The 24089-nt window shown below is 46.7% G+C and overlaps 2 protein-coding genes and 1 long non-coding RNA gene across 4 annotated transcripts in view; 2 read left to right on the top strand and 1 right to left on the bottom strand.

Annotated features, from left to right (window-relative positions):
- RAB40B (RAB40B, member RAS oncogene family) overlaps window positions 1-2745 on the top strand; it is a 32461-nt gene extending 29716 nt beyond the window's left edge. Inside the window, exon 6 of the mRNA XM_066381656.1 lies at window positions 1936-2745. Within this exon, the coding sequence (XP_066237753.1) occupies window positions 1936-2207 (272 nt within the window). The 3' untranslated portion in view covers window positions 2208-2745. The remainder of the gene's footprint in view (window positions 1-1935) is intronic.
- Window positions 2746-3554: 809 nt separating this feature from the next.
- On the bottom strand, window positions 3555-8512 carry LOC136403159 (uncharacterized). Its single transcript, XR_010751114.1, has 2 exons — window positions 8290-8512; window positions 3555-3609 (listed from the first exon to the last, which is right to left on the bottom strand). It is a non-coding gene; the product is annotated as an uncharacterized lncRNA (long non-coding RNA).
- A 152-nt stretch (window positions 8513-8664) lies between these two features.
- WDR45B (WD repeat domain 45B) overlaps window positions 8665-24089 on the top strand; it is a 28307-nt gene continuing 12882 nt past the window's right edge. The window contains exons 1-2 of one of the 2 annotated variants that reach the window (XM_066381681.1): window positions 8665-8873; window positions 16054-16128. In XM_066381681.1, the coding sequence (XP_066237778.1) occupies window positions 8807-8873; window positions 16054-16128 (142 nt within the window). In that variant the 5' untranslated portion in view covers window positions 8665-8806. The remainder of the gene's footprint in view (window positions 8874-16053; window positions 16129-24089) is intronic. The other variant, XM_066381680.1, reaches the window with a different exon arrangement.

Below are 24089 nucleotides of genomic sequence, written 5' to 3'. Positions count from 1 at the left end.
ACACACAATTTTTTTAAATTAAAATTCAAAGACAGGCCTGACTGGTGGTGGCACACAGTGGATAGAGCATCAACCAGGGACACTGAGGTCCCAGGTTTGAAACCCTGAGGTCACTGGCTTGAGCCCCAGAGGTTTCTGGGTTTGAGCAAGAGTTCGCTAAGTTGGCTGGAGCTCCCCTGCACTTTCTCCCCATCAAAGCAGTATGAGAAGCAATCAAAGAACAACTAAAGTGTCACAACTGAAAGAGATAAAAGTTGATGTTTCTTATCTCTCTTCTTCTCTCTCTCTCTCTTTCTTTCTCTCTCAAAAAAATAAAAAAGACAAAGACAAAATCTGTATTCATTGAATTGGCAGTACAGTGTTGATTGAGCAAAATATGTTTTTCTAAGTCAGGGACCTCCCTCACCCTGCCACTACCATTTGGACAGGATTGTTTTCTGCTATGGAATGTTAAGCACCATCCCTGGTCCCCCACCTCCAGTAGTGAAAACCACAATGTTTCTAGACACTGACAAATGTTCCAGGGAGTAAAAATCGCCCCAGTTGAGAAACACTTTCTGATGGAACCATTTGTGGGGACTCTTTTTTTTTTTTTTAATTTATTTTTTACAGAGACAGAGAGTGAGTCAGAGAGAGGGATAGATAGGGACAGACATACAGGAGAGAGATGAGAGGAGAGGCATCAATCATTAGTTTTTCATTGCGCGTTGCAACACCTTAGTTGTTCATTGATTGCTTTCTCATATGTGCCTTGACCGTGGGGCTACAGCAGACTGAGTAACCCCTTGCTGGAGCCAGCGACCTTGGGTTTAAGCTAGTGGGCTTTTGCTCAAACCAGATGAGCCCGCACTCAAGCTGGCAACCTCGGGGCCTCAAACCTGGGTCCTCTGCATCCCAGTCCGACGCTCTATCCACTGCGCCACCGCCTGGTTATGCTGGGGACTCTTGATTTTTTAAAACTAGCTAAACCCTCTGCCTGGCTAGGCAGTGGCGCAGTGGATAGAGCATCGGACTGGGATGTGGAGGACCCAGGTTAGAGACCCTGAGGTTGCCAGCTTGAACACAGGCTCATCTAGTTTGAGCAAGGCTCACCAGCTTGAGCCCAAGGTCACTGGCTCGAACAAGGGGTCACTTGGTCTGCTGTAGCCCCCCCCGCCCCCCCCCCCCCCCCCCCCCCGTCAAGGCACATATGAGAAATCAGTCAATGAACTACTAAGGTGCTGCAATGAAGAATTGATGTTTCTCATCTCTCTCCCTTCCTGTCTGTCCGTCCCTATCTGTCCCTCTTTCTGACTCTGTCTCTGCCACACACAAAAAAAAGAAAGAAAAACTAGCCAAACCCCTGAGGTCATGTTTCTTCTCTTTGGGTTCCTGGGTGGTGTTGTAACCACAGAAGGATGAAGTGTAATTTCTGCCCCGTTCTGCAGACGGTCCCCAGGAGTCCCCCCCATCTGGGTGAGGAACTTGACTCATGCAATGAATGATGTATGCAAAACAGAAATTACAGCATTTGCTTTCAAGTATATTCTAGAACACATCTTTATATAAAGCCAATAATATGCATTATTGATGTCAGCTATACAGTTGAGACAGAGATCACTTTTGAAATGTGTCTCCTGTAGCCCTTGGTCTCTAACCCCCAACCACGGTCATGTGAGTCCTGAGGTGACCTCCTGGGACACCATCTCTCCCTCTGACCTATAGGGAGAGATGGTGGGCTCTTAGGTTTGGGGGCAAACTGAATCTAAGGTGATGAAAGCAAACAGTCCTCTCCAACTCCTGCTCCAGGCTGCACGTGGGTGTGTGGGGAGGTTGGCCCTTGTCCATCTTCCCCAGAGTCCCAGGAAAGGTGGAAAGACAGGCAGGCAGGCTGCCCTGTGGTTGGCCGCATCAAGGACAGCAGAAACTAAGCATAGTTTTCTTCTCTCTCCCAAGTACTGAGCCTGCAGGACCTGTGCTGCCGAGCAGTGGTGTCCTACACACCTGTGCACCTGGTGGACAAGCTACCGCTTCCCATGGCCTTGAGAAGCCATCTCAAGTCGTTCTCCATGGCTAATGGCCTGAACGCCAGGATGATGCACGGCCGCTCCTACTCTGTCGCTGCCAGCAATGTCCACAAGAGGAACAGCCTTCGCAAAGGCAAGGCCACTCGGCTGCCCCAGAGTCCACCCAAGCACTGCACGAGAAACAGTTGTAAAGTCTCCTAAGTAAGGTTTGTGAAAGGCATGTGCTGGACGATCTAGGAGACTTTGAGCCATCACATGGGAGCTGGGAGGCCACTCTAGATCTGAGAAACACCAGTCAACCCCTCATGGTGACCAAGCTGCTCCAAGCAATGAAAACCCATTCCGTGGTCTGACTTTGATGTTTCTACGTGGATGTGCATGAAATTCTAGTGTTAGACGTGTATCATAAAGGGGAATTGGTACTCTGCTCCCCTCTTGATAACATGAAGTTTTTGAATGTTACTTTTACCATGATTGCGGTGCAACTTTTTCCTTAAAATAACTGCTTTTATGCGAATAGTGATATGCGTGTGCTGAGTCTAAATCCAGGGAATTCTAAAGCAATGACAGGTAAATTAGAGTTGACATTAGGAGAGGGGCCTTTTTGTAAACGACCTTTTTAAATGTCAAAGCACTAATTTATGAACACTGCAGATGCATTCAGAATTGTGCATGGCAGCTATGTCTAGCTTCTGTACAAAATGGGTTTGATAAAGTTTTTGCTATGTTATTTACTACATTTTGGGATTAATAAGTGATTTATATTTTTCTGTAAACCTACATTTTTTTTTGTATAAAATGTTCCACCAGTTATGAAGCTAAGAAAAAAAATGCCAAAGATACCTCTAGTTATGCCGAACCAAGCCCAAGCAGCTACAACAGAGCCAGGTTGGCAAGGGCAACATCAGAGAGTGTTCTAGGCAGGAACAGTCAGGCATTGTCTCGGAAGGAAGGAAGCTTTGCTCAACAATGGAGTGTATGCTTGATTCTTGGTGGAGTAGTTGGCTGGCTCTTTCTGATATCGTGTTTTTTACATCCTTTACTTCATTTGCTTCGTTGCCTATTGGAAGCACCACAAGGTAGTGCTAGTACATGGCGTTGGCAACAAGGCTCAGTTCCTGCGCTGTCATCTATTGAAAAAGATATCTTTTCTTGAAAAGAAATGTTGAAGCAGAAAGTGGGGATTACAGTTGACCCTTGAACAATGTTGGGTTTCAGGGCACCAACTTCCTGTGGAGTTGAAAATCCACATATAACCACAGTTGGCCCTCTGCACAGACAGGTCCCAACCACAGAGTTGACCCTTGAACAACACAGTTTGACCTGCATGGGTCCATTGGAAAACAGCGTGTGATCTGTGCAGTTCAGGTCTGCATTGTTGAAGGGCCACCTTTTACTAAGGAGCACAAGTCTGGTAAAATACTGAGAATTGCACTTCAATCCCCCGGTGCACTCACAGATGGCATTAGGCATGCCGCCAACGGACGAGGTCCTTATCACTGATCACCAGTGACATAAAAAATGGTGCCGCTGACTTTGCAAAGACCCTTGGCTGGGTCTTTCGTTCCTGGTTGTACCTGTTTGCTGTCTCTCTGTGTTGCAACTGGAAGATAGAAGGAAGGATTAGAAAAATAATTTGAGCTGAGAAATGCCCAGATGTCCTGAGTTTCTGTTAATGATTTACAGACTTTTAGAAATTTAAGGGACCCTGGAATTGGGAGCAACACTCCTTTATTCAGAGAGGCCCAGAGAGGAGAAATGAGCACGGCTACCAGTGGTCATCAAAGGCCTGAAGCCAAGCATCATGGAGACAAATGTCCACATTTGAGTGGGCAAGTGGACAGCAGGTAAACCCTGAGGGGACAGTGCCTCTAAGGGAGCTCCTAGCCTGTGAAGATGTTCTGCTGGGTCCATGGCACACTCCTCTGCTGGGCAGTGGATAGAGAGGACTGACCCACTGACTACGAATGCTGGGACAGCCAAGGTGGGGCATCTCTTTCCTGTGTTTGCAGCCAAGAGAGACAAGGAGGATCCAAGTGGAATGATAACCCCCTCATTACCTATTCTTCCCACTGAGGAGTGCACTTCTCAAGACTCTACAGGAAAGTGAAGGTCTGGGGCCCGTGGATGGCAGCAGCTACTGGGGGTGGGTTCTGTACCCTGGCCACAAGGTTAAGCTGGTCCAAATGGTGTTCCTTTTCTCTTCCCATTTCTTTTTAATTATTTATTTTTATTGGTTTTAGAGAGAGAAGAAGGGGAAGAGAGAGAAGGAGAGAGAAACATGATTTGTTGTTCCACTTATTTATGGATCAATATTTGTATGTGCCCTGATCGATCCTGAAATATGCTGCATTGGAATGATACCCTAACCAACTGAGCTAACCAGCCAGGGCCTCCTTTTTGTTTTTGTTGTTGTTGTTTTTAATTTTCATTTATTTATTTTTTTTACAGAGACAGAGAGTGAGTCAGAGAGAGGGATAGACAGGGACAGACAGACAGGAACGGAGAGAGATGAGAAGCATCAATCATTATTTATTTATTTTTTTTGTATTTTTCTGAAGCTGGAAACGGGGAGAGACAGTCAGACAGACTCCTGCATGCACCCGACCGGGATCGACCCGGCACGCCCACCAGGGGGCGACGCTCTGCCCACCAGGGGGCGTCGCTCTGTTGTGACCAGAGCCACTCTAGTGCCTGGGGCAGAGGCCAAGGAGCCATCCCCAGTGCCCGGGCCATCTTTGCTCCAATGGAGCCTCGCTGCGGGAGGGGAAGAGAGAGACAGAGAGGAAGGAGAGGGGGAGGGGTGGAGAAGCAGATGGGCACTTCTCCTGTGTGCCCTGGCCAGGAATCGAACCCGGGACTTCTGCATGCCAGGCCGACGCTCTACCACTGAGCCAATCGGCCAGGGCCAATCATTAGTTTTTCATTGCGCATTGCAACACCTTAGTTGTTCATTGATTGCTTTCTCATATGTGCCTTGACCGCGGGCCTTCAGCAGACCGGGTAACCCCTTGCTGGAGCCAGCGACCTTGGGTTCAAGCTGGTGAGCCTTGCTCAAACCAGGTGAGCCTGCACTCAAGCTGGCGACCTCGGGGTCTCGAACCTGGGTCTTCTGAATCCCAGTCTTACGCTTTATCCACTGCGCCACCGCCTGGTCAGGCCCCTTTTTGTTTTTTAATTGAAGAACTCCTCAGGACAACCACCCGTGTCCTAGAAGGACTATAATAAAGTTTCCGTGGCCTCTGTGACAGGAACTCTCATGGAACACACAGGCCACCTAGAGGCCTCAGTCCTCTGCAGACAAGGCCACCTGGGCCACCAGGAGCTGGCAGAAGCAGGAGGGACCCCCACCCCTACCCTGCGCCTTTGGGAGGACCGAGACCTAGTGCACAACTGGCTTTCAGAGTTGTAAGAAGACAAATGTCTGTTGTGTGGCAATCTCTTGTGGCAGCCTCAGGACACCCATACAACAAGGAAATAGGTTATACGTAACAGAAGAAAGTGCCTCAGCAAATCAAAGTGGCATTTGTGTGAAATAACAACAATAAACCATAATATAGAATGTACTAAGTAGAAGTATGCATGTTTTGGTGGTGAATATGCAGAAAATTTAACTGAAATGTAAACTGAACCCTAAAGCAAACTGCTCTCCAACCTTGTCATTTGTCATTTTCTTCCATGGCCCTTGTTACTGACAAAATCCACCCAAACTATAAACATGAATGCCATGTTACATCCCAGATGTTTGTAATTTTCTTTCCAAGCATCAAGATTCAAAACATGTCATGTACAATTATGTCTTAAATTGCCCCACTAGAATTATAGCAATGCAGAATAATTTCCTAGACTGAGAGCTTCCAGCATTGGAGAATCATGTAGGCAAATATTGAACCTGAAAAAAAAAATCAATTAGAGTCTTGATAACATTTATTTTGCCAAAAAGACGGAGATAGAGATGCTTTCTTTTGCTGGAGAACAGCTTCATCAAAGTGAGTGTGAGAAGAAACTGAAGCTGCATGTGTTGGGGAAACTGGGAAGAGATGTCCGACACAGAAGACGATTAAGGTTGGTTGAGGCCTCAGGTGTAGAAGAAAATATTGGGCCCCTTGTCATTAGAAAAAAGTTTAAGTTGGGGTTTTGCAGGGCCCTTCAGAAGTCGGGGCCCAGGGACGTGCCCAGTGCGCCTACCGTTAAATCTACCTCTGGTCCTACCCCCTTCCAGACAAGGATGGTGGGCAAGTGAGCCTCTGGTGGCGGGAGGAGGGCTGAGTCATTCTGTTCACTCCCCATGACATGCATGTTTTGGGGGTCTTCCCTTTCCCCAGGGCCCCAGCCTCACTGGAGGGTGTTCTCAGGATGCTGAGCTATTGAAGGGTGTTGGCCAAACAGTAATTTGGATGAGGGCAAGTAAAGTCTTAGAACGGTACTGCAGGACACTCTGCCATGCAGTGGGCAGGTGGGTCCTCTGGCAGCTTCTCTCTGCAGTGGGCAGGTGCCTGACACTCTTCCCCACCCTGGTGAGGGTCAGGCTCTCCTTGCAGCGGAGGCTAAGCTGTATCTTGGGCGGGCCCTGACTCCCTCATTTCGACCCTCCTTCCCACCAGCCTAATCTCTGGTGGGGTCTGGCTCCATCTGTTCCTGCTTTGATTGTGCCCTCTGCTTTTAGATTCTCATACACCTATCTTCTCAAAAAAGGCTGGTTCTTGCCAGCCAGAGTCTTGGCTTTTTAATATTACTATCCCTTCCCTGTTTTGAACTCAAGAGCAGGTTACTGCTTCTTAATCTCTACTTTTCCACGATAATGATTAAGGATGCCTCTGAGTCTTACTGGAGAGGAAGACAGAGGCAAAAAGGGAGGGCTCTAAAGTCCAACCTACACCAAAGCAGTTGGTGTTTCTCCAGCCCTGACTCCTCCTAGATAAGGAAGCCCATAGGTGCCACAAGGCAGAGACCACGCAGAAGGGCTGATTCACTGCAGTGAGGGAGACCTCCCACTTTCATAAAACCAGTGTGGTCCTGGTGGGGTTGCTCAGTTGGTTAGGACCTCCTCCCCACAAACCCAGGTTGTGGGTTTGATCCCAGGTCAGAGCACACATAAGAATTAACCAATGACTGCATAAATGAGTGGAATAACAAATCAATGGTTCTGTCTCTTTTCCTCTGTCCGTTGTCTCTAAAATAAATTAATTTAAAAACCAAATTTATTTTAAAGAGAAAGAAAGAAACCAAAGTGGAGGGTGTGTAACAGCTGTGTTAGGCTTGCTTCCTGGTCCACCAGTTGTAAACCCTTTGCCTGATTGGTGTGTGAGCACACGGCTGCACCACATGTGTATGGCCTATGTAAGGCTATGGGTGCTTGTGCTTGAGCTTGAGTGAGATGGCATATTGTGGATGGTGGATTGGCCGTACGCCCGCCAGCCACTGTGAGGGGCCACTCTTGCTGTTTGTGTGCAGGAGAAGAGGTTTTTCCCCTGCCTGTGTGCTTGTCTGCCCTTGTGAAACTCTATTAAATGGAATGGCCCAATGCTTTCTGGCTCAGCAGTTTTTTTACCATTTGCCAGAATCCAATGTGAACCTGCCTGGCCTTGGCCACCAGCATTACAGAGGAGTGGCATCCCAGCAGGATGGTATTAGGAAGAATCCCACAGGCTGTGCAGTGGAGTGTGCTGGCTTCTCCTTTGGGGTTACACTCCCCTGGACTTGGCACATAGTATTTTTCATCTTTTTTTCTCTTAACTCTCTAAGAACCCCATAATAGACATAGACGTCTCACGGAGTGCCCCTGTCTCCAGAGGAGACTCCAGGTTCACAGAGATCCTTGGAGTATCCCAGAGGATTGTGTGGAGTGTTCTCTCCTGTGAACTGCATTGTTAAAAAAAGTAGTGTTTTGCCTGAGAAGGCAGTGGTACAGTGGATAGAGCATGGGACTGGGACACAGAGGACCCAGGTTCGAGACCTCGAGGTCGAGAGCTTGAGCGCAGGCTCATCTGGTTTGAGCAAGGCTCACCATCTAGAGCCCAAGGTCGCTGGCTCGAGCAAGGGGTCACTCGGTCTTCTGTAGCCCCGGGATCAAGGCACATATGAGAAAGCAATCAATGAACAACTAAGGAACCGCAAGGAAGAATTGATGTTTCCCATCTCTCTCCCTTCCTGTCTGTCCCTCTCTCTGGCTGTCTCTGCCACAAAAGAAATAAAAAAATAAATAAAGGAGTTTTTTCTCTTACAAAAATAAAGTTGGGTTTCACTATGATAGTAACGCCAGTTCCAACATCCGGGCTCAAACCCTAGTGTGCTTCCAACACGTGAGAACAAGCCTCTCTGCTCCTAGAAAGGGGGTCTGGTGAGTCACGTTTCCCGCCTTTCTCCTGATGGCTGGGCTCTCAGTGCGGGTGTGACTTCTCGGGGACTCTGGCCCCAGCCGGCTCGGGAGGGCGAGAGTCACGGTAGCCGCTTCGAATCCCCTCCCTGCCGCTCTGTGCCCCTCTCCTCCCGGGTGGGTTCTCCTTTCACTGGGCAGATTGTCTTCCACCCTAATCAGACCAGACCCCACCCTTCATACCCGCCCCGCCCCCTCGCACGTGACGCGCTCGGCGCTCCCTCCCCGCCATAGCCCGCCTGGGTGGATGCGATCGGCACTCCGCAGCGCACTGGCCGCGCGCGCACGTAGGTGCACACGCAGCACGTCTGCCGCTCGCTTCCTCCCGCGGTGGCCTGGGAGGCGGCTGGACGGGCCCGGCGCCCGCTTTCCCTGAGCTACGGTATGCGGCGCTGACGAGCGGCGGACCCTCCGTGGCGACGCCATGAACCTCCTGCCGTGTAACCCCCATGGCAACGGGCTTCTCTACGCCGGCTTCAACCAGGACCACGGTGAGTGCGCCCCTGCGCGCGCTCGAACCGGGGCGCCTCTTCCCGGCCGGGCCCGTCCCCCGGAGCCGCCGGCACGACGGGCCTTTGGTCCCCCGGGACCCCCTTACACGTCCAGGTGTATGCTGCCCAGCGCCCCCCACACGCGCAGGCTTCCCGGGTTTCTGCTTGTTCTGGCCCCGCGCTCCGTCCTCCCGCTGCCACTCCCACCTCGAGCTGGGGTGCGGGCGGTGGTTGGAACGGGTTCCTCTCCTCTGGGCCTTCCGCGACCATAGGGGCGGCGTCGGCTCCCTGTCCGGTCTCCCCCTTCCAGGCCGGGCTCCCGGTCCAGTGTCCCCGCCCTGAGCGGAGCCTCCCTCTGGGCCACAAGTCCGCCCCCTCGGGCCACATCCTTTCCGGCCCGCGGGCTCCCACCTGGGTCTGACTATAATCGTATTTTTTCCCACTGCATGTCTTAGGGTCTCTTTGGAAACTCGCTCTATTTTCCTGTATTTATTAAGGATCTTTAGTAAATAAGTTGTAGTTTAAAAAATGCTTCACTTTCTTTCCTGCTGACTACTTACACTTAAAAAAAAATTTTTTTTTTTCGCCGAACATATATGACATATGCTTCGGAGCAGGATTTCCAGTTCTGCCGCGAAGCAGTTTCGCAGCAGCTTTCATGCGTTTGAAATTAAGGAGGGGATATAAGGAAGATTGGAGAAAGCGTGGTGCGATGGGATTAAAGGATAGTTAGCAAGATTATGTGCTCTGTTGAGGGTTAATAATCTCTGAAGAGGGGTATTCTGGCATTTCAAAGGTGTGTTTCCCTACTTACACTTTTATTTTAGTGAGGGTTCTTGCAGGCTGAATTGGGTGCTTGGTGGATTTTTTGTTTGTTTTTTGTGACGGAGATGGAGTCAGAGAGAGGGACAGACAAGAAGGGAGAGAGTTGAGAAGCATCAATCCTTCGTTGTGGCACCTTAGTTCATTCATTGCTTTCTCATATGTGCCTTGACTCGAGGTTACAGCAGACCGAGTGACCCCTTGCTAGAGCCAGCGACTTGGGGCTCAAGCTGGTGAGCTTTTTACTCAAACCAGATGAGCCCGCGCTCAAAGCTGGTGACCTCAGGGTTTCGAACCTGCATTCTCCGTGTCCCAGTCTGACCCTCTATGCACTGCGCCACCGCCTGGTCAAGCTGTCTTGGTGAGTTTTAATCAGAAAATGTCACTGAAGGAACACGTTCTTCCCCCAGAGTTTTTTCTTTTGCTTACTAAAATCAAGAGACTTTTAAGAATTTGTTGAGTATGCCTGACGGGAGAATTACATATGTTTTCCTAACATTTTGATCGAGGCTTGAGTCACTGGGTGCCTTCAACCATTCTTGTAGCAGCCTCATCAGGGAAGGTCTGCAGGGTGCCTAGGGCAGGGCAGGCTGGAAGGAAGACTGCAGTTTTACTGGTTTCACCCTTGTGAAGAAAAGGAGTACAGCTGCTATTCAGGGATAGACTTTAAAGAGCTCTTTCTTTCTTTCTCTCTCTCTTTTTGTGACAGAAAGAGGGACAGACAGGAAGGGAGGGAGATGAGAAGCATCAGTTCTTCATTTGGACACCTTAGTTGTTCATTGATTGCTTTCTCATATGTGGCTTGAGGGGGGTGAGGGTGGGGCTACATCAGAGTGACTGACCCCTTGCTCAAGTCAACAACCTTGGGCTCAAGCCAACGACTCTGCACTCAAGCTGGTGAACCCCATGCTCAAGCCGGTGACCTTGGGGTTTCAAACCTGGGTCCTCTGTGGCCCAGTTTGACACTCTGTTCATTGTGCTACCACACAGCCTGGTCAGACCAGACAGCTAAGAGCTTTAATGTGTTGCGGAGGTTTTGCTTTTGGAGAGAATCAGCTATAGGACCCGATATTTGTGAAAGTAACTTGAAACAGAGAGTACAGATTGCCTAGCTCTCATTGTCATGTGTCTACTTTGTGCTTGTGCTGTGGTAGGACCTGTCCTCAGATTTTGAGTGTCAAAGTAGAGCTAAAATATATCTTAGAAAAACCAAGATGAGAGAGTGGTAAAAGGTTTACAGGGTGTGAGATAGGGACAGGCATAAGTTAGGAGGAGGCAAGTTTACTTCTAGTCTTTGTGATCGTGGAGGAGGTGGCAGTTAGACAAAAGTTGGAAAGGTTGGGAAGGGTGTGGGTGACTTGGGCTAAATGACCAGTGGTGGTTTAGGTTTGGCCTCACTGCAGGGACTATGAAGGAATGTAGTGAGGTGCCAGTGAGTTTGGGCTGAACATTTTGAGTTCAGATTGCCAGAAAAGGCCAGTAGGATTTTTAATGTTTTGATAATAATAACTCTTGCCTGACCAGGCAGTGACTCGGTGGATAGAGCGTCGGACTGGGATGCAAAGGATCCAGGTTTGAAACCACGGGGTCACAGGTTTGAGTGTGGGCTCACCACCTTGAGCGCGGGGTTGCTGGCTTGAGCGTGGGATCATAGACATGACCCTATGGTCACTGGCTTGAACACGAAGTTGCTGGCTTGAGCAAGGGGTCACTTGCTCTGCTGTAGCCTGTCCCCCCTCCAGTCAAGGCACATAGGAGAAAGCAATCAATGAACAACTAAGGCACCACAACAAAGAATTGATGCTTGTCATCTCTCTCCCATCCTGTCTGTCTATTTCTATCAGTTCGTGTCTGTCTCTCGCAGAAAAAAAAAGTAAAAAAAAAAACTCTTCAAGAAATTAAGTGATATAACAACTCATTAAGAAATATACTTTCAGCCTGATCGGGCGGTGGCGCAGTGGATAGAGCGCAGACTGAAATGCGGAAGGACCCAGGTTCGAGACCCTGAGGTCGCCAGCTTGAGTGCAGGCTCATCTGGTTTGAGCAAAAAGCTTACCAGCTTGGACCCAAGGTCCCTGGCTCCAGCAAGGGGTTACTCGGTCTGCTGAAGACCCATGGTCAAGGCACATATGAGAAAGCAATCAATGAACAGCTAAGGTGTCGCAACAAAAAACTGATGATTTTTGCTTCTCAACTCTCTCCATTCCTGTCTGTCTGTCCCTATCTATCCCTCTCTCTGACTCTCTTTCTTTCTCTGTTAAAAAAAAAAAAAAGAGATATACTTTCAGTGAAGAGAGATGACCGTGGTCAAGGCACATATGAGAAAGCAATCAACGAACAACTATTAGGTGTCGCTACACGCAATGAAAAACTAATGATTGATGCTCTCATCTCTCTCCGTTCCTGTCTGTCTGTCCCTGTCTATTCCTCTCTCTGACTCACTCTCTGTCTCTGTTTAAAAAAAAAAAGTGTAATAAAAAATTATTTTTTAAAATGTAATTTTGGTTTTTATGGTTTTTTTTAAAATTTATTGTGTTTACATAGATTCTAGTAATTTTGGCTTTTTTTAATTTTATTTTTATGACAGACAGAGGGACAGATAGGGACAGACAGCCAGGAAGGGAGAGTGATGAGAAGCATCAATTCTTCATTGCGGCACCTTAGTTGTTCATTGATTGCTTTGTCATATGTGTCTTGGGGGCGGAGGGCTATGGCAGAGCGAGTGACCCCTTGCTCACGACAGCGACCTTGCGCTCAAGCTGGCAACCTCGGGGTCTCAAACCTGGGTCCTCTGTGTCCCAGTCCAGCGTTCTATCCATTACGCCACTGCCTGGTCAGGCCAATTTTGACTTTTAAATAGACATATTTCTGGCTTTTCTTTTTTTATTGACAGAGATGGAGAGTCAGAGAGAGGGACAGACAAGGACAGACAGACAGGAAGGGAGAGACGTGAGAAGCGTCAGTTCTTCGTTGCAGCACCTTAGTTCATTGATTGCTTTCTCATATGTGCCTTGACGAGGGCAGGGGCTACAGCAGAGCAATTGACCCCTTGCTCAAGCCAGTGTGGGCTCAAGCCAGCAACCATGGGGTCATGTGTATGATCCCATGCTCAAGCTGGTGAGCCCATGCTCAAGGCAGTTGAGTCAGTGCTCAAGCCAGCAACCCCAGGGTTTCAAACCTGGGTCCTCTGCATCCCAGTCCAACGCTCTATCCACTGTGCCACCCCTGGTCAGGCTGTTTTCAGCATTTTTATTTAACATAATGTTTGTGATATTTTTTTTACCATATTGTTGAGTACAGTTGTAGATCAGTCCCATTGGTATATAGTGTTTCTGTGTGAAAATATGTCACCATTCATTCTAAAATTGGTGGGCTTTGGGGTAGTTTTCCAGTTTTTGGTTACTTCGAATATAATAGTGCCACAGTGAGCATTCTGATACATGTTGCTGAACACGTGTTGTCGTTTCTGTAAAGGTATATACACTTTTGTGTAGAATCGACAGCTGCAAGAGATGGAGCCAACAGTTTTCCGAGGTAGCTGTACAGTGTGCCCTTCACCAGCAGGTCTGAGAGTTCCCATGCCTCTGTACCCACCTTATACTTGGTCTTTGCCATCATCCTGGCAAGTGTGTAATAGGCCTTATTGCGGTGTATTTGAGAATATTTTGCATTCCCTGACTTTTTATGTTTATCGACTATTTGGATACTCTCTTTTGTGAAATGTCCAAGTCCTTTGCTCATTTATCTATCAGGTTGTCTGCCTTTTTCTTGTGGGTTTACGGCAGTAATTTGTATATTTCATACAAGTCTTGAAATGTATGTGCTCTGGTGAAGATAAATAAGGTAGATGTAGGGTTAAAATTGGGAAGGTATAATAGTTGAGTAGGAATGGGAAAAGATTTGACTCCTGTGTTTCCATATTTTTCAGGAAGCAAAGCTCTGATATCTCTATCTGTATTACATAATTTCAGTAACACAATTAAGAGATGATAAATAGCATGGTACTTTTGAGTGACTCTCAGGTTCCAGACCCAGACAAGGTACATTTCAGAGCCATAGTGTTGATAGTACAACATAGTCTTCAGCTTGCTAAGGTAGCTCTCATAAGCCCTTGAATCTCATGTAAACATGCTTTCCACTTTTGGAAGGGTGGCTGCTAGGATTGAGTAATGTGGCTCCAAAGCAGGAAACCAGTAGCGTAGCATCGAAGAGGGCCTTGGCTTGGCATTCATACCAGCTTTGCAGTTGCTGTGAGCGTTTACAGCATTCCTTGAGAAAAAGAATTAGAGAGTTTGTTGTTTCTTCTTCTCCCTCTCTTTTTTAAAAAGATATTATTTATTGATTTTACAGAGGGGTGGGTTGAGAAGTATCAACTCATAGTTGATTCACTCTAGCTGTTCATTGGTTGCTTGTTTTTTTTTTCCTTGACCGGACAAATGCAGGTGTCCCAATAGAGCCCAAGCTCTACGTCGATCAGGCGTCCCTGATTTGACTTCCCTGTGCAGTGGGACACTCCTGCCTATCAGCAGGGCTGGCAACCTCTTCGAGACTACTCTTGAGGCGGCTATGAGGATTCTTCTTATTAGTGCCGAGCCAACTGCCACCGGAGGAAAGACACGACTGACAGACAAGTTAGTTGCAAGAATCACACAGGCAGTTTATTACTCACAAATCCTTTTGGAGTGCCTGAGTACTCAGGGCCTCCTGAGCTTCAGGGGGCCCTGTCGGCATGCTCCTCTCGGCTGTCTTTGTCAGAACAGCGAAGAGACAGTCCAAGTTCATGTTGGAGTCTGGGTGACTACTGCAGCAGGGAGCCCTTTACCTTTTCTGGCCAGTGCCTTCTAACAGGTGTCAGTCTATACAGGATTATCATCTCAACCCACTTTCTAACAGGTGTCAATGTAAATTATCACCTCAAACCACCTTTTTGGGAGTTCTTGGAAGGGAGCCCTTTTTATGTTAATCTACTGAAATGTTACATCAAATCACTTTTAAGGTGTTCCTAGGGAAGCTTCTTGTTTATGTTAACTTAAAGAGTTATGACATTAAGCCACTTCTTATCTATGTATAACTTCACACACGCACTAACTGGGCCCTGCTCGAAAGTCAGTCTATCACATCTGCACCCACTACACTAATTCTTATCCAGACGGCATAACTATTTATTTCCTTAATTAATTTTAATATTATATCTTAATTACTTTTAAATATCTTTCACATTTTTCTATATTTCTATATATTTCATTACTATAACCATATATTACTATAACAGCAGAGTTTTGAACTGGTGACCTCAGTATCCTAGTGTTAGAGATGGAATTAAGCAAGACTCATGGAGATAAAATACCTGGGCAAGGCAACTTTAATAACTTCTGCAGAGGGGCGTGCTGCCGCTAGTGAAAACCAGTCAGCAAGCGTGCTGGCAGAGGGCAAACTTTTTATCCCTAACACAGGCCCTAGGATGCTGGATCTTGCTCCATTGGCTGGAGTGTTGACCGTACAATCTTATTTTTTCCCACTTGGCTAGTTTAAATGGCTGCACCACGGTGGAAGGGAGAGGTGGGGATATCATTAACTAGGTAGGGGTTGAGGAATGGTCAGATGACCGGATAAAGGGAGCTGGGGGATTGGTAAACAAGTTAGCTGTTTCTCATTCTATTCCCTGGTCAGAGGAATCCAAATGAAGGGGGTTGGGAATCAGTTGAAGAAAAGAACCTGAGTTAAACTTTTCCTTCACTAGGTCGGTATTTTATCCACTCTGCTCCCACCTGTCAGGCAAGAGGTTAAGGTAATTTACAGGTAGGAGTAAGGTCAAGGGAAAACCTCAAATCTGCCTTCTAGAAGACCATCATATGCCAGTCCTTTCCTCCCCCTTCCCGGCCTGGTCTTTCCCCACCTGCTGGGATTGTCCTCCAGGAAATGTGTACTTGTTTGTTATTGCCTCTCTATGGCTTGGTACCTGACAGAGTGCTCAAGAATATATTTGGAACGAGGAGAGCAGGTGTTGATGGAAATGCACGGTGGTTCATGGAGGAATTAAATGTTTCAAGTGGAGCCTGACCCACAGGAACTGCCACAGAAGAGACCTGCAGTGGGAAATTGGAGTGATTCCAAAGGCTCTTCTCATGTTAGACAAACTGAAACTGTCATGCTAGGATGTGCACATCATTTAATAACTGCCCACAAGGAGTGTGGTTGTGACAATGCAGACCATGTCTGTGTGTGGTCTGTGCATCTGCATGTGTTCTTAGAGAGGACACTTTCTCTAGACCCCTTGCTTGCTTTGCCATTTCCAGGCATGGGGTCCTGAGCTTGAGACCACAGTGAGCTGACTAATAACATGTCTCTCTCACTTTAGGATGCTTTGCATGTGGGATGGAAAATGGATTTCGAGTCTATAACACCGATCCACTAAAAGAAAAAGAGAAACAAGGTAAGGAGTAACCAACATTTTATGGTTTCACTCCTTTTCCCACCTTCAGAGTCTTAAATTTTATCTTACAGATGGAGGTGGGGAGGGCAGCTGGTTTTGAAAGTAAATAGGTTTCAAGGTCCTCTGTCAACTTGGACAGAGTTATGCTCTTTCATTGAGCTTCTGTGATTGCCTGGCTCTTCGTAGGTCCAGGATACAGTGGTGATTCAGGGGGCAGTGACCCAACCAATTTCATCAACTTGGAAGTGTCTATCTTCCCTGTGTCTGGAGGAACAAGGTTTAGTTGATCCAAGCTATTTTCACTCTTCCGGTGAATGTAAAATTGTACAGAACACAGATGATGAGTTAACTCTCATTGAGTGACCAACACTTAGAAATATTATTTGTAGCAATGGAATTATTTTTTAAATTTATTTATTGATTTTTATAGAGAAGAGGGGAGAGAAAGACAGAAACATCAATCTGTTTCTGTATGTGCCCTGACCAGGGATCGAATCAGCAACCTCTGTACGTTGAGATGATACTCTAATGAGCTGAGTTTTCTGGTCAAGGCTGAAATGATGTTATAATTATTATTAAGCTGGAATCAGGAATTCTGTTTGTAAAATAAAATAATGGTAGTCCCTTTCCCATTGGACAGGAAAAAATGTTAAATTTACTGTTACAATTTTTCAATCTGATTTTTTTCTTTTTTTAAATTTTCTTCTACATAAATTTCTTAAGCTTTTAATGTTTCCTGGTCTTGTTGGGAGAATCAAGTATACTACTGATGGATGAATAAATCTCATATAAATTGTAGAAAATAATAAACATCCTTTTTTTTTTTTTCTTTTTTGTATTTCTCTGAAGTTGGAAAGGGGGAGGCAGTCAGACAGAATCCCGCATGCGCCCGACCGGGATCCACCCGGCATGCCCACCAGGGGGCGATGCTCTGCCCATCTGGGGTGTTGCTCTGTGCAACCATAGCCATTCTAGCTCCTGAGGCAGAGGCCACAGAGCCATCCTCAGCACCCGGGCCAACTTTGCTCCAATGGAGCCTTGGCTGTGGGAGGGGAAGAGAGAGACAGAGAGGAAGGAGAGGGGGAGGGGTGGAGAAGCAGATGGGCGCCTCTCCTGTGTGCCCTGGCCGGAAATCGAACCCGGGACTCCCACACGCCAGGCCGACACTCTACCACTGAGCAAACCAGCCAGGGCCCCCCCTTTTTTTTTTTTAATGGACAGAGCTGAGATAGCAAGACAGACTCCCACATGCTCCCTGACTGGTATCTACTCATCAACCCAGTCTGGGGCCGATGCTCAAGTGCTAAGCTACTTTTAGAGTCTGAGGCTGATGTGCCTCAATTCCTGGGGTCACACTTGAATCAATCCAGCCACTGGCTGTGGGAGGGAAAGAGAGAGAGAAGGAAATGGTCACTTCTGTGTGCCCTGACTGGGAATCGAACCCTGAACATCCATAAGCCAGGCTGATGCTCTATCCACTGACCCACCAGTCAGGGTTGAGAAGCATCCTTTTTCTTCCTGCAGTAACACTTTGGTTTTTATTCAATTTAAAAGTTATATTTTCTGATGCTAGAAATTTCTCTTCTGTAAGAGGAAGTTACAGCATCCCCATGTTCCATTAAACAACCCCCTTCTATTTTAACAAGTAATACCCTTCATCAGAGATTTTTCAGGGATTTTTTTTTTTCTAGTGGAATTCCTGTGTCAAATGAAATCTGTACAATTGATATGTAAATTAGTAAGTGATGGTTTATGTACAGGATTTCATTTTGTAAGCCGAGGTCTGTGACTTTAATTTATTAGAGGAAGACAGTGCAGCCTGGTAGTGAAGGCCCAGACTCAACACCCACATTGTTTTGTTTTGTTTTGTTTATTCCCTTTAGAGAGAGAGAGATAGAAAGGAGAGAGAGAGGGAGGAGAGAGATGAGAAACATCAACTTGTAGTTGCTTCACTTTAGTTGTTCATTGATTGCTTGTCATGCATTCCTTGACTGGAGGACTCTAGGTGAAGTGAGTGAACCCTGGCTCAAGCCAGCGCGACCTTTGGGCTAAAGCCAGTGATCATGGGATCATGTCTATAATCCCGCACTCAAGCTGGTGAGCCCATGATCAAGCCAGAGACCTCGGCAATTCAAATTAGGGACTTCAGCATCCTGGGTTGACACACTGTCCACTGTGCCATCACAGGTCAGGCAACATCCACATTGTTTGGATATGAATCTTGGTTCTGACCCTTATCAGGTTGCTCTGTGACCTTGAGCAAGTTTTTCACCTTCTCTTATAGGCCTCAGTTTCTTTACATGTAAATGAGGATAACTGCCTGCCTACCAAGGTTATAAAGATGAGTGAATCAGAATGTGTCAAGCATAGTTGAGTGCTGTACATAGATGAGGTGCTGTGCAAGGTTGTGCCCTCACAGTCTGTTTGTTAACAAGAGTGGAAGCAACAGTGTTCTGATAGAGGATGATGGAATAGTCGCCCACACATCTGACTTATATTCATTTTGTTTTGGTTGCATAGTGAAATAAGACAACTCTGCTTTATACAGAAATTGTTACAAAATATATTTAGGCCCGGGCTGGTTGGCTCAGTGGTAAAGCAGTGGCCTGGCATGTGAAAGTCCCAGGTTCAATTCCTGGTCAGGGCACATAGGAGAAGCAGCCATCTGTTTCTCTACCTCTCCCTCTCCCTACCTCCCTCTCTCTTCATCTCTCTCTCTTTCCCTCCTTCCCTCTCTCTTTCCCTCCTTCCCTCTCTCTTTCCCTCCTTCCCTCCCTCTTTCCCTCCTTCCCTCCCCCTCTCTCCCTTCCTCTTTCTTTTCTCTCCCTCCCTCTCCCTCTCTCCCTTTCTTCTCCTTTCCCCCTTCCTCTCTCTCTCCCTCCCTCTCCCTTCCCTTTCTCTCCCCCTCCCTCCCCCTCTACCTCTCTTTCCTTCTCCCCCCCTCACCCTCTTTCCCCTCTTTCCCCTTTTCCCTCTTTCCCTCTCTCGCTCTTTTCTTCTCTCTTTCTCCTTCTTTCTCTCCCTCCCCCTCCCCCCCACTTCTGCAACCATGGCTCATTTGAGCAAGTTGGCCCAGGAGGCTGAGGATGACTTCATGGCCTTGCCTCAGGCACTAAAATAACTTGGTTGCCAAGCAATGGTCCCAGATGGGCAGAGTATCTCCCCATAGGGGATTTGCCGGGTGGATCCCATTCTGGTTGCTACAGGAGTCTGTCTCTGCATCCCTGCCTCTCAGTTAAAAAAAAAAAAAAAAGAATTTGGTGCCATGCTTTTTTTTTTGGTTAGTGTGCTATAATATTTCTAGCAACTTAACAGTAGAATACAGGCAGAAAGACTTGGCCTTTTTTTTTTTTTATCTTGGAGGTTTGTTTTCCTATATGAGGAGGAACGAAGTATACCTGCATCTCAGTAGTCATTCCCAGGTCTGTGCTCTCCAATGTGTCTGTGGAACTGAGTAAGGAAACTGATTGGCTGTGAGCAGAGTGCCTTTTCCGGTCATGCCCACTACTGGCAGGGACTAGGAGCTGGGGGCAGCTTTCTTCCACCTCCCTCCAGGGTGCTGTTGGTGCACACCTGGAGGGTATTGCTCAGCTGTCAGAGTAGTACTGCTCCCTCCAGGAAGGCTGTGGGACCCGTGGGAGGACTGTGTGGAACTATGTAACACAGCCTGTCTGGCATTCTCATAGTGATGCTATGGGATCCGAGTGTAGACTCAGATTCAGATATATCACACACAGACATAAACGAGAAAGAAGGTTCAGCAGTCATGATTTGGACAAATTAAGATGTGTTAAGAATGATACACTGGACAAGATATTAAATCTAGTGGTTATAGAACTGTAAAGAGGATGTATCCGAGTCAGCACCATACTCATTTGGAAACAACTCTCCCATATTACAAAGGGACTAGAACTCATACAGCTCATGTTCAATGAGCTTGTACAGTCTGAAAGGCAGGCAGAGATCCAGAGGTGTTCTCTTGTCTTCAGCACCACTCACCTTTCCCTCCACGTGATCCGTGTTTACACATGTGATGGGGCAGCAACCTGTGGAGAGGTAGAAGAGACAGAGACCTAGAGGGAACATCATGTGACTGAGGTGGAGTAGCAGGTGAACCCAGAGTCCTTGTTGGAATATGCCAAGTATCTGGAAATCAGAGGTGATATATTGAGGTTGCTGGTTCAATCCCCAGTCAGGGCATACACAGGAACAGACCAGTGTTCCTGTTTCTCTCTCTCCCTTCCTCTCTCTAAGATCAGTAAATTAAAAAAAAAAAAAATTGACATACTTGTGCACAATTTGACATTCACCAGTCCAACAACCTGCCTGACCTGACTGTGTTGTGGGGCTCACCCACAACCCATAATCCTTTTTATGTCTAATTGCACAGAAAGTTGTGTGGGCTTCATGCTCTGTGTGGTCACCCCAGTATGTCAGTGGTGAAGGGACTAGAGAGAAATGGGAAGTATGTGAGATGGAGGAGAGCAAGCTGACTGGTGGGGTGAGGATTTTACTAAGTTAGCAGCTTTGGTGAGGTTGTAGAGAAGCAGACATTATTTGCCCTTTTGTGACTGGCTGATTTCACTTAGCATAACGTCCTCAAGGCTCATCTATATTGTACCATGTACCAGAATGTCCTTCCTTTTTTATTTATTTGTTTATTTATTTTTTTACAGGGACAGAGAGAGAGTCAGAGAGAGGGATAGATAGGGACAAACAGGAATGCAGAGAGATGAGAAGCATCAATCATTAGTTTTTCGTTGCAACACCTTAGTTCATTGATTGCTTTCTCATATGTGCCTTGACCGTGGGCCTTCAGCAGACTGAGTAACCCCTTGCTGGAGCCAGTGACCTTGGGTCCAAGCTGGTGAGCTTTTTGCTCAAGCCAGATGAGCCCGCGCTCAAGCTGGCAACCTTGGGGTCTCGAACCTGGGTCCTTCCGCATCCCAGTCCGACGCTCTATCCACTGTGCCACCGCCTGGTCAGGCAGAATGCCCTTCTTTTTTAAGGCTGTGTAATATCCCATTATACGGATAGATCATATTTTGTTCATCCCTTTGTAGAGGTTTGGATTGCTTCTACCTGTTGGCTATTGAGAGTAATGCTGCTGTAAACATGGATGTGAAAATACTCTTTGAGACCTTACTTTCAATTCTTTTAAGTATATAGTGTGCTAGGAAGTAGAAGTGCTGGATTATATGGTGGTTCTTGGTTTAATTTTCAAAGAATCATCATACTGTTCTCATTAATAGCTGTACCATATTAGTTTCTATTTCTCCATATCCTTGTGAACTGGTTATTTTCTGCTATTAAACATGGACATCCCTGACCAGGTGGTGGCACAGTGGATAGAGTGTCAGCCTGGGATGCAGATGCCCAGGTTTGAAACCTTAAGGTCACTGTCTTGAGCCACGGGGTCGCCAGCTTGAGCATGGGATCATAGACATGACCCGATGGTTGCTGGCTTAAGCCCAAAGGTCACTGGCTTGAGCAAGGGGTCACTGGCTCAGCTGGAGATTCCCCCCATCTCCCCCCCACCGGCACATGAGAACTAAAGTGCTGCAACTACAAGTCGATACTTCTGATCTCTCTCTCTTCCTGTCTGTTCCTCCCCCACCACCCCACACTAAAACAAAACAAAACAAAACAAAACAAAAAATATGGCTGCCATAATGAATGTGAGGTGATATATCATTGTGGTTTGATTTGCGTTTCTTTTGTTTTGTGATGAGGATGGTTTCATATGTATTTTGGGCATATGCATCATCTTTGGAGAAATTTCCATTCAAGTCCTTTGACCATTTAGAAATTGATTTTTGTTGTTGTTGTTGTTGGGTTATAGGAATTCTTTATATCTTCTGAATATTAACCTCTTATCAGGTATATAATTTGCCAATATTTTTTTCCATTCTGTAGGTTGCCTTTTCACTCTGTTGATTATGTTCTTTTTTTTGTGTGGTTTTTTTTTTTTTTTTTTTTTTTTGTATTTTTCTGAAGTTGGAAACGGGGAGGCAGTCAGACAGACTCCCGCATGCGCCTGACCAGAATCCACCCGGCATGCCTACCATGGGGCGATGCTCTGCCCATCTTGGGGGTTGCTCTGCCACAACCAGAGCCATTCTAGCGCCTGAGGCAGAGGCCATGGAGCCATCCTCAGCGCTCGGGCCAACTTTGCTCCAATGGAGCCTTGGCTGCAGGAGGGGAAGAGAGAGACAGAGAGGAAGGAGAGGGGGAGGGTGGAGAAGCAGATGGGCGCTTCTCCTGTGTGCCCTGGCCAGGAATCGAACCCAGGACTCCTGCACGCCAGGCCACTGCTCTACCACTGAGCCAACCGGCCAGGGCCTATTGATTATGTTCTTTAAGGCACAAAAGTTTTTAAGTTTAATGTGGTTCCTTTTGTCTATTTTTGCTTTTGTTGCCTGTGCTTTTGATGTTATAGCCAAGAAATCTTCCCTTATTGGGTGGGATGTCAGCTTTTATTCAATATCAGTTAATTAGAAGTTTTATTAAGCCTTGGTCTGTTATAGTTTATTGATCAACAGTCTAAAGGCTAAGATTGAATGTTAACTGACATTCAGTTCATGTTGCTGGTGAATGAGTTCGTGTGAACCAGGGTAGTGGACTCAGTTACTGTAGGTAGTGGTCTGTGCTGTGGATAAAGAAGCCAGGGCTTTGCAGATCGAAAGCCACACACTTGGCAGAGAGAACTACCTAAAGAATCATTGTAATTGGATTTGGACCATGGCCACAGCCTCTTAGAACCAGAATTACTTTGAGGTAGCTTGTGTCAGAGGATTATGAACTTGTTTAAAAGAAAAACTGTTTTTGCTTGAGTGCTGGGTCGCTGGCTTGAGTGTGGGATCGTAGACATGACCCCATGGTCTCTGACTTGAGCAAGGTGTCACTTGCTTTGCTCTAGCCCCTGGTCAAGGCACATACGAGAAAGCAATCAGTGAACAGCTAAGCTGCAACAAAGACTTGATGCTTCTTATCTGTCTCCCTTCCTCTCTGTCCCTATCTGTCCCTCTCTCTGACTCTCTGTCCCCTTCAAAAGAGAAAAGAAAACTGTATTTATTAGGAATTATATATGTAGTACTAGAGTTTCTATTAGGCCTTGAATTTTAAATGTCTCATGGAGTGACCTGAGGAAATTTGGAATCATCTTGTGCAGCTATGACTGGACAGGTAGAAGTCGATTTTTAGGTTAACTTCTAATTTTTAGAGGTTTTATTTCCTCACATGCCCTGTGTTGTCCCCTCACTATCCCAAGGGCTCACAGTCATTTCAGACCAGAGAGCAAGGTTGGGGAGGATTGGATGAGGCAGTCCTGCTCTGTGACAAGCCACATGGTGGGGGTGCCCCTCTCAGCCTCACACTTCTCATTGAGGCGCAGTCCTGTTCCTGAGTGAGCCCCGTCTCCCTTCTGTCCTGGAGGGTGTCTGCTGACATTTGTTTTCCTCTTACTGTAACTCATGAAATTTTTTTTTAAGAGAGAGAGAGAGAGAGAGAGAAGTGGGGAGGAGCAGGAAACATCAGCTCGCTGTAGTTGCTTTTCACAATGTGCCTTGACTGGGCAAGCCCAGGGTTTCAAACTGGTGACCTCGCATTCCAGATTGATGCTTTATCCACTGCACCACCGCAGGTCAGGCACTCATGAACATTTTGAGCATTTCAAATGCTCAGTGGAAGTGTTTAAATACTTAGGGGAAAAACCCTTAGTTTTGCATTAAAATGTTTAGCTTGCCTTTTTAGCTTACAGCTTTTGCTATACCTTAAAATATGAATTTAGACAGTTCATATATTTTGCTACTGGGCCTTTTACAGTTCTGTGTGCTCAGCATTTATACATGGAAACAGTGAATGGGTGACAGGATGTCGAGAGATATCTGAAGCGTTTCTAGCCCATCACCGTTCTCATTTCTGATGGTAGTTAGATGCTGTAAATTGCCGACTAAAAATTA

Source organism: Saccopteryx leptura, chromosome 4 (genome assembly GCF_036850995.1).
Source record: "Saccopteryx leptura isolate mSacLep1 chromosome 4, mSacLep1_pri_phased_curated, whole genome shotgun sequence".
NCBI lineage: Eukaryota > Metazoa > Chordata > Mammalia > Chiroptera > Emballonuridae > Saccopteryx > Saccopteryx leptura.
The sequence above is the reverse complement of the archived record's forward strand: the minus strand, read 5'-3'. Positions and strand labels throughout refer to the sequence as shown.